This window comes from Ammospiza nelsoni, chromosome Z, assembly GCF_027579445.1.
Source record: "Ammospiza nelsoni isolate bAmmNel1 chromosome Z, bAmmNel1.pri, whole genome shotgun sequence".
Taxonomy (NCBI): Eukaryota; Metazoa; Chordata; class Aves; order Passeriformes; family Passerellidae; genus Ammospiza; species Ammospiza nelsoni.
In genome coordinates, this window is record NC_080669.1 from 30567467 (window position 1) to 30577974 (window position 10508).

At 38.5% G+C, this 10508-nt stretch overlaps 1 protein-coding gene across 2 annotated transcripts; it reads left to right on the top strand.

The window, feature by feature from the left end:
* The first annotated feature begins 246 nt into the window (after positions 1–246).
* LOC132086931 (protein FAM240B-like) lies at positions 247–9911 on the top strand. Of its 2 annotated transcripts, XM_059492899.1 has the most exons (4): positions 248–322; positions 7525–7669; positions 8463–8498; positions 8989–9911. In XM_059492899.1, exons 2-4 carry the CDS (start codon positions 7530–7532, stop codon positions 9065–9067), a joined length of 255 nt encoding a protein of 84 aa, XP_059348882.1. In that variant the 5' UTR covers positions 248–322; positions 7525–7529; the 3' UTR covers positions 9068–9911. The 2 variants fall into 2 exon arrangements, with proteins under 2 accessions (XP_059348883.1, XP_059348882.1); XM_059492900.1 differs by lacking the exon at positions 8463–8498 and having other exon boundaries at positions 247–322.
* Positions 9912–10508: the final 597 nt, after the last annotated feature.

Here is a 10508-nt window from a genome sequence, read left to right on the forward strand (position 1 = left end):
AAAATTCTCATCACTTGCCAAGTCATGCTCTTTGAGGTATCTGCCAGTGTGGGAGGGATGCATGGTCTCAAGGGGGCCTGTGTTTCACGGTCATCTCAGGCAGGGGGCTGCAAAGTTCATTAAATGATCTTATCTCTCTGTTGGTTCTGTTCAAAATAGCCTTGATATGATGAAGGATTTATGTTACCCACACTTCAAATAAAAAGTACCGAGGGATGCATTTCATTACTGCTCTGTGACACTGGAGAAGCCACGGCTGCAGTGGTAATATTCCTCGTTTGTGTCACACAGAGAATTTATTTGCAAGAGTCCTGCTCCAAAGGTAAGAAAGTATTTGTTTTTTGTAGTGAGTTTTCCCTAATAATGTCAACAAGAAATGTATTTGTTCTCTAACTTTAATTCTCACAAAAATATATTCTAGGAAAGATGAGAGTGTGAGGGAAATGCCAGGGAAGAGTGCCCAGTTTAGCAGAATTCTAAGGAAGCTGAGTAGCATTGATACAGAAGAAATATTTACAGATAATTTCCATGTCACAATCCTGAATAAAACACCAAGAGATATGGCTGTACATTCTCAACTGATGGGCTAATGCTAGCCAAGGTTACACACACACACACACACACACACACATACACTCTCTTTCTCTCTCACTCATCTCTCAAAGGCTTTTTAACTGTGATCTGCTGCCTTGAGGCATTTTAATTCAATGGTAGACACCTTCACATGAATCAGGAAAGATTTCTCTTGCATGTTTTCTCTGAACTGGATGATCTAATAAAGGACACGAGCCCTGGGCAAAATTTATCTTCTTTGATCCTACACTGAGTCTTCCTGTAATCAAAAATCAAACAACAAAGCAAAGTGCATTCAAGATCCTTGACAAATAAATATTAATTTATTCTATATGCTTGATATTATGAATTCAGTATAGTTCATAGGATCAGGCTTCAAATGTATCCAGCAGTGGGGAAAGTCTAATGATCAGAAACAACATTTGATCTCCTGAGCAAACCACAGCCACTTTAAATATGCCTTAGATACTGAAAATTAGAAGACAATAAAAGTCAAATGAATATATAGAAAGCTCAGGAAAGGCACTTGGACATTTATTTATTGTATATCACTTTTGAATACCTGTTTGCTTATTGCTCACCTCTATGCAACTGCCACCACAGCCCTGTTTGTGTGTGCTGGTGGCAGGATGCATGGGAATGCAGGCAGCCCCCACAGGGAGCCAGGTGCAGGGAGTAGAAAAACCTGGGCAGCAGAGGGGTGAAGAAAAGGTTATCCAGGGATCATTTAGTAATACCTGCATGGGTGCAGTTTTGGGCATCACAATGTGAAAACAACATTAAATTATTAAAGAGCATCCAAAGGAGGGCAACAAGGATGGTGAAGGGTCTGAAGGAGAAGCCTTATGAGAAGCAGCTGAGGTCACCTCATTTGTTCAGTCTGGAGGAGACTGAGGACAGAACTCAATGCAGTTACAACTTCCTCATGAGGGGAGAAGGAGGGACAGACACGGATCTCTTCACTCTTGTGACCAGTGACAGGACACAAGAGAATGGTATGAAGCTGTGCCAGGGGAAGTCTAAATTGGATATCAGGAAAAGGTTCTTCATGCAGAGGATGCCTGGGGACTGGAAGAGGATCCCCAGGGAAGTGGTCACAGCACCAGCCTGACGGAGTTCGAGAAGAATTCAAGAGAGTCCTCTCAGGCACATGGTGTGACTCCTGGGGCTGGTGCTGTGCAGGGTTGGGAGCTGAACTTGATGATCCTTGTGTGTCCCTACCAACTCAGCTTACTCTATCACTCTGTCAAATGCAGCTCCAGCAAGAAGTGGAAAGAGATTTTTCCAGATGGAACAGCAGAGGTGAGGAAACCAGCCAGAAAGGTGTTTGAAAGCACAGGTCCAAGTCAGTCAGGTTATGCAGGAGGGCTGGCATGGGAGGTGAAAAGGATGTGATGAGAAACTCAATAGACATGATGCCAGAGAGGGGAAAATCAAAGGGACCTTTCACAGAATCCCTTGGCTGCAGGCTGAGGGAGAAGAGGCAGTGCAGAATGGAAGGCAGCAAGTAGAAAAATATAAAAAACCAGGCATGGGAGCAGAACCAGGATAGTAATAAATGAATGGGTTACCTGGAGGAAAATGAAAGTATTGATTCCTCAAATGTTTTGTTCAAAAAGTTTTAAGAATTTTAGTCCTCAGCCAGAGGACTGCTGAACCCTCTAGTACAGAAAATCAAGGCACAGAATCAGTTCCCTCCAGTTTGATAATTCCATTGTTCAGGTGTCTGATATCCAGAAAAAAGTGAAAGCAGATGAAAAGAACTGAAGCCCATCAGATGAGAAGGACAGAATAAAATATAGTGCATGGCATTCAAAGGCATTGATGTTGACACCATAGCAGTATGAGATGCAAAATCCACGTAGCTACTGCAAAGCCTTGTCTTAATATGTTTGTTTGTCCAAATTTTCTACAATTGAAAAGCATTTGAAGAATAACTATTCTCCTTATTAGAAAAAATAGACTCAGATCCATCACTTCTCACAGAAAAGCAATAAAGGATTGTAGGAATTAGGAGAAAGGATAATGGTTGAATAGAGATTGCTACATAGTACTTGAGTGAAAATATTGTCAAATATTAAAACTGCTTAATGTATCTGCTAGAAATAATTTGCTAGGTGCACACCTGTAACTCCTACTAGTATTGCTCAGTCATCTGTCAGTATGGTTGTCATTTTCACACACAGAAAATTCCCAGTATGTGGAGAAATCTAATTAAATTGATTGAAATTTATACCCAGAGAATAACTCCCTCACTGAACACACTCTGGTAAGAGCATGTATTTCAAACTCTGCCAAATTATGAAATACTGGTGGCAGAATAAATAACTTACCTGGAATGCCCTCATTTCATAGCAAACTCCAGACAATACTGTTTGCAAAGGAAATAGCACAGATTGGTAGTAATGCTGAACTGCAAATGAAAATAAGATTGCACAGTACACATGGAAAGTCACACACCTTCACTGATGAGATACACTAGTAATTTTTGGAAGACGCTGGGACAATTAGGGACTTGTGTGCACCAGAAGACCATAGCAGCCTTCCCCATCCTCAGGCTGGTGCTCGAGATCATCTCCTCCCAAAACTGCTCATAAACAAGGCAGAAAGGAAGAGGAAACCGTGAGAACAAGCTGTGGAAAACCTCTCCCAGAAGCTGCTCACGAGTGTCACTGATGAGAGAAACTGCACTGTACAACATGCCACACAAACCAAAGGGTACAGGGCATTATACTAAAGTGCTCTCTCTCCTGCCTCTGAAGAGTTTTAACCAGAGTCTGGAGACCCAAGTTAGACTTGAAACCAGCATGCTTCCTTAGGCAGGATATCAAAGGAAGCATCAGTCAACCCTTTGAGATGTGAATTACTGCCAGCTGCAGAAGCAGAAGGTCTAGCATATCCTAGACCCAAGGAAAAAGAGGAGAATCATGAATATGATCACTAGTCTTCTTTTCCAAAATCAAAACAGAATTCTGACTGGTTTTACATCAAACCATTGGCATAGATGGTATTCTCTCCTATATATATAATTCAATTTTTATAATTCAATGAATATATAATAACCATAGTCACAAAGCAGGGTCCAAGTAAAGTCACAACAATAAACTATTGTATTATTTCTAGTGAAATGCATAAGACCCTGAAAACTCTGACTGACTGTGCTTTGTAAGAAACACAAGAAGGAGGAAAAATAGCTCTCCCGACTCATTAAAAGTTTTATAAATTTTAAAACTACATTTCATATAACAATGTGTTCTACTTGAGGAAGAAATTCCACACTTTTCTTTACATTCTTTCTTCTGCCTAAGAAACTTTTGACTTCCGATTCTCTACGTGAAAAAGTGTTTCTGGTGGTGGTAGTATTTTCTCTCAGAATCAGTGAATTTTAGCCTCAAACTATTGATTTTTCTTTTACATAGAAGTCGAGATGTCATATCAAATTGATTTGACATCCCTCTTTTGTTCAACCAATATAATTTCTGAGTTCCAGCTAATAGTACTAGTGTCACAGCTTCCCTAACTTTGAAAGACCTCCTTTAGCAAATTGAGGCCAGATAATACCAAATTCCTCTAAAATTATTAAATCTAAAAATAAGCAGTCATCGTTATCATGTGTTGGATAAAGCCTTCCTAGAGATTATCATGTTATTCCTTTCATTTGAGAGTGCCTACATTTGTCCATTGGCTTGCAACCATGCCTGTCAGAGAAGATTACCAGAAAGAGCCTCTCATTATTGTTCTCTTGAAGCATTGTCACTAGAGGCTTAAAAATATTTAGTCCTAGCTGTGGCAGGACAGTTAAAGTCAGAACTAACTCCAAGGTCTATAAAAGTGCATCACAACTGCCTGTGTGCTTTAATAGCATGTTTCTGCTCACCTGTTGCATCATACAGAGGTTATTTGTCCAGGTTGCTTTGGAGGCTGCTTCCCTGAAATCTTTTCCATTCTTCTCTTTCCCTATTAAATGAGACCCCTTATCCTAACTAATCTGAATGAGGCTTCAAGGCATGAAAATAAACTGTTTCCAGGTGATAACTGCTGCTGCAAACTCATGATACAGGCTTAAGCCCTGTTACGCTCCTCTGAAAACAGCTGAAGTAGGAGAGAAAAATATGAGAGCTGGAGAAATAGTGATAGACTAGGTCTGATATCCCTGACTGCTCACATGCACTGAAAGTTTATGGTTTATAAAATGGATAGCAGGACAGAGGTCAATTCAAACATCTGTGCACATGATGCATAAAGGTAAAAGAAACCATGTGAGTTATTTCAGTGGGGGTATTGGGCAGTTCCTACAGTCACCATGAACAGACTCAAACAGATGAATTCAAAATATAAGGTAATTTGGGATAAGGTGATTCTAAAGTTCAGAGAAGTAAATGCTTCCATATTTACATACTGCGTTTATCAACGACATATAAGTATTAGTAATGATGCAGAAATTCTGATGTGTTCAGTAACTTTGATTCTACTTGTACATATTTGAGAGTTCTCTAGCCATAGGGGAAATGAAAACAAATATTAAGAACTGAGAAAGAGAAAATTTGGCACCAAGATAGCCATATGTTAAGACAGTATAAAAGGTTAGGAAAAAATGACTTGGACAATGGTGTGCCTGATCAAACACACACAGAGAAAATATCACAGATCACAGACAGAGAAATGTAATAATTCTTGTCCCTGCCCCACCTCACACACCTAAAAAAAAAAAAAAAAAGAAAAGGGAAAAAAGAAAAAAAGAAGGAAAAAGAAGCCCCCAAATCTGTAATGGATAGCATTACACCCACTTTATAGTCTCAACAGAGTTCTAACATTCTTCTAAATACTGCCAGCACCAGATGTAAAGCGAATAGCAATGGAAACTACTTCTGGATATCTCTTTTAGTGGCTTTAAATTTTTCCCTTGTGATTTTTTCTGCTGTGGGGGCAGGTGTTACAAAGACACATCTACAAAATGCATTAAACCCAGTACGAAGAACATATCCAATCATATCAGGAGGCATAACATTAAAAACCAGTAAGGGATACGTATATTCCGAAAGTATATGCTAGGGCTCAATTACACCTCGTAAAAATGAGTTCCATAATTTTGCCTTATTCAGGAGTGATATTTACCCTTATATATATATATATATATATATATATATATATATATAAGATGCATCCACAGTATATTAGACAGGAATTCATAATAGTTCAGAAGGATGAAGTTATTATGATTTGCTATCTCTTCTGATAAAGAAACCTGAAGACATTTTTTCCTGGCAGTTTATGTTGGAGCCCCAGGTATATAGGGGAATTTTTCTTCCTGCACTTCAGAATGAGTTATTCTTAGAGATTAACTTCTAGAGTGGAAAGTCCATTAGTTTTACTTAGATGACTTTTACCATATCTTTCTCATACCTTTGAAGATTACTCCTCATACACAAAAAGTTTAAAAGGCTAGTAACTGACACCTGGGAAGAAATATTTGGGTTAGCATAGATATATATGTGTATATTTATAGAATACATAAATTTTATGAAAACATGCGCATGAATTAAGTGAACTTTTTGACCTGAAATTGGTTATCCCCTAGCACAGCAATACTTGCAATTCACATTACAGACTAATGTCAACAATTATGCATCCAGCTATAATTTGTTCAGGACCAGAAAATACGCTCCATAATTCTTTTCTGCAAGAGTCGGGCTCAAGCATCGTGCTTCTATTATTTGGAGGCCATGAGCTGGCATGTGAAGGCTTTACAGGGAACCACAGGGGAGTTACGGGGAAATCCCAGCAAAAAGAGTGTTCCTCTTCAAAAGGGCTGATTTTTATCCTCTGCTTACAGTGTCTCTATAATGTGTCTGTCAATTTTTCACAAAACAGCCAATTATGTAAAGATGAGTTCCCAGTTTTCTGTTTCCAGTTTTGTGTTTTCTTATGATGCCTGGCAGGGGAATGGCAGCAGTTTCTTCCAGCTTTTCCAAGCTGGTCTTGAGGGGCTTGTTTACTATCTCTCTATGGCCCTGATTAAAATAAATTCCAAATTATTTCCATGAATTCAAACAATGGATGAGAGGGCCCTAAATACTTGTTAAAAAAATTAAATTATCTGGAAAATATTATAATGGCATGTTCATGCAAAAACACATAGCAATTTGAAAGACAGCATGAATATACTAATTTCATATTTAATGAAGTTTTGAAAGTAAAGATACAATTTTCTGGCTGCAATGTGGCATACAGGGAATTTACTGTTAGCCCACAAAGAGTCATCTTGAGGCAAATATTCTTTCCCTAGGATAAGATTCATTCCAGAATTTATTTTAAGATGACATTAACCAAAGCTGAAAGTGCAGAACCACTGCAGATACAAGAATATATTCAATGAATTTGAATCTATTTGAAGAAAAGGGGTAAATAATTAGTAAACAAGGTGGGTTTTGCAAGTCATCATCTTATGAAATTATGTGTCTACTTTTATATATATAAATTTTCTACATTTCCAAATAAAGCTAAGTGCCAGAATGATTAAAGGCAAATCATCAGAACAATAGTTACTTTAAAATTTTAGAGACATGAAAATAATGGGGCCAAACAATCTCAATTAATATGGCAATTTATTTGTTTGTGAGTATAGTAAAAAGTATCCTAATTGCTAAATTACAGAATACAAGAGCACTGCCCTGATTGTGAACGTAAATGTCACAGTCAGATGGATGTGAGAGATATTCTAAGTACACAAGTAAGAATTCAGATCACTGTAGACAGCATATCCTTAAGTGTCAGAGCTAGGACAGAAAAGCTTAAATAATGAGTCATGCCCATAGTTATCCTGATCCTACCAAAAAAAGGACTGTGTGACCCTAATGATGAAAATCCAAAACATCAAGAATCTGCTTTAGCCATGAAAATGGATGAGGAAGCAGTAACTTGCCATACAGTTGTTTCAAATTTTTCCTCTAGAGAAAATGAATAGCCAGTATATGCGTCATGAAGTGCGGGGCTGTGAAACCAGCGACCTGAGGAACTTCTGGGAAAAGACCATCGAACAACAAACTCAGTATCTGCAAAGTGAAAAGGAACGTCAGCGAAGAAGTGCTCTGACAAAGTGGGTAATCTGCACCCAGAAAGCTTACTTGAGTTTGCATTGTAATTATTTTTCTTTAAAAAGTAATACCAATACTTAAGTCATGCAATGAAGTCTGAAGGTAATTTAGATTTATGGAAAATAATAAAGCTTCCCAAACTAGGATGTAATGCTAACGTGTTTAAGCTATGACGTCATAGGATAGGAGAATAATTCACTCTGGTTCCATAATGAGTCCAAAACATAGAACTTTCTGAAATTACCAGGACAATATTTAACAGTGCAGACTTGTCTTGAACATAAAGGCTTCTGTTCAGAGTGAAGCTAGCACAGATGTGTACCTGACCCATATTCTTACTCTGTAGTCTTTTTTCACAAGCAAATAGTTTGAATTATTTAAGATTGTTTAATTTGTATATGGTAAATCCACTATAAAGCGGATGATCCAAGCATACTGACTGAGGCAACCACCATTCATAGCCATATCGACCTTATTCAGCCACATTCCCCGTGATCAGTCACTGCAAGAAAGAGTAGTCTGCAGCAAGAACAGCACAGTTTTGCTTCACATCAATTCTCCATTAGTTGAAGGCATACGCAAAGATGTATACTTTTGGTATTTATTGTATTTTGGCTTGAGCTCATCTAGCAAGAAAGCAATTTCCCAGAGCCTTCCTCATAGCTGTCTTTGCATTGATACTTGAAAAATTAGAGCAAGGACAGCCTTACATTACTGACCCTGGATGAAGGAACATTAGAATAGGTCTCCAGCATGTTTTATCCATTTGTGACTAACCTCATCTCAATGTTGCAGCTCCTCAACTGGGAAATTCATCTCCTTTCTCTTTGAGTAAGTCTTTCTGTGGTACCTAGATATTATCAAAAAGAAAATAAAGGGCCGCATAATACTGAAAGCCACCTGTTATGTGCCTAAGAGAAGCTCCAAGATGTGTCTGACAGAAGCTTCAAGATGTGCAGTGTCTCCAAGGCTGGGGAAGTGCGGGGTGATGTGACCCAGGGAGGGAGGCTGGGGAAGTGCGGGGTGATGTGACCCAGCAGGTGGCAGCAGGCAATCTCCAGTGCAGGTGACAAATCACTGTGGCACTCGAGAGAGGGCACGCTGGAGATGGAGATGAACCACAAAGCACAGGTGATCTCTCACTGGGATTTAAGAGCTTGTCCTGAAGTACCATTCAGCAAAGAGCTCTAAAGCAGCAGGAAGATTTGCATGACAATTGGGAAAGAACACCAAAGAATATCATCAGTGGAAAAGATGAAGAGTATAAAATCCATTCCATGTAAAATTATGAGGACAAGCTGATCCATATTTCTGTCCCTAGGCTCAGAAATGAATGGATGGAGAGGCTGGAAAAACGGATAAAGATGTTGAGGACCCAATCTGAAGACTCATCCAGCTGAAGAGCCCACACTCATTACACATTTGGGGGAAAACAAATCTGTTTTGTAGGAAAGCATGATGTAAAAGCTGAAGTCAGTTTTACTCTGTAGCTTAAATGAGCTATAATTAATTAGCTGTCATTGTTTGAAGTTTCATATGTGAAATGTCAATTGTTGCTTTCAAGACTGAGCATCTGACCCTTCATTTGATAAATGGAGAATGCAGCACTCTGAAGTATTTAACCCTAATCAATCATGGTTCACTGAGATGTAGATGCCTGGGAAAAGAGTTTAGTTACACAGTTGTGCTCTGCAAAAGCATTTCCTCAATATTTTAGGTTTCTGTATAAACTGACTGTAATATAATAAATTTAGATGGTTTAATGAATAGTAGAGATTTTAATTTTTTACACAACACAGCCCAGTTCAAACTAAGGAATATAGGACATGCACAATGCCACCACATCCCTCTAGTGAAGTCCAAACTGGTGGGAGCTATAGATCCTAGCTGCCACCTTAGAAGTCACCTGTTAACTTGTTACCATACATGTTTTGATAAGCGGCTTCTGTGAGACAGCTACAAGAGCCGCCTGATTAACCCACATTAATTTGGTTAACGCATATTAGCTAACTTGAGACACTATACCAGCATGGGTAGAATAACTTTAGGCTCTGACAGTGATCTGGTACCTGATCTGGCCTGTCTAGAGGCAGATTGATATCTGTTTCACAGAGTAGCTTGGTGCACTCTCACAGCTCTCTGTCTTCATGAGAGACAAGCAGGTTTTTTCTTTAGCACCTTTTCCCTCTAAGACCCAATATTTATTCCTTCAAGACCCATACTTTCAGAATTTAGCCGTTTTCCTCTTCCACATTCGTCATTAGTCAAAAATGTTTCTTGTCCCCTTCCTAATGCTTCATTAGGAAACGTAACATTTCTTCCAACAATATGAAAGATTTTTAGTCGGCCAGCATAATAAAATCACTTCCTTTTTAAGGTGACTGCTTTGTTGCCACCAAATGATTAGCGTAATGTACTGCAAGAGGGGTTGTTTTGAGGACGCTAAAAAACTCTTCCTTGAATCACTTAACATTTTAGTCCCTTTCTATAAGACTGTTTCATTACCACTCTGGTAGTTCATATTGCTTCAAAGCAAAGAAGATTTGAATTGTCAGTGAGGCAAGAAGAGAACAATAGAAGGGCTTGGAGTTTTAAAATATGTAGAAAATCTGCTCTTCTTGAATAAAATAATTTGAAGAGTTATTTTTTTCCTTCTTTATCTATCACCTTTTAAATCCACTTTTGTGGATGGCAAGGCCAAACAGAATTTATTATGTGAATTTGAACATGTAAATAATGCTTAGAAAGCCTGAAGAAATAATAAAATCATGAAAAAATTATGACCTTGGAGCACTAATTCAGAAATCAAGGTGTCAGCAGGTATGTCCCCAAATTTAAGAG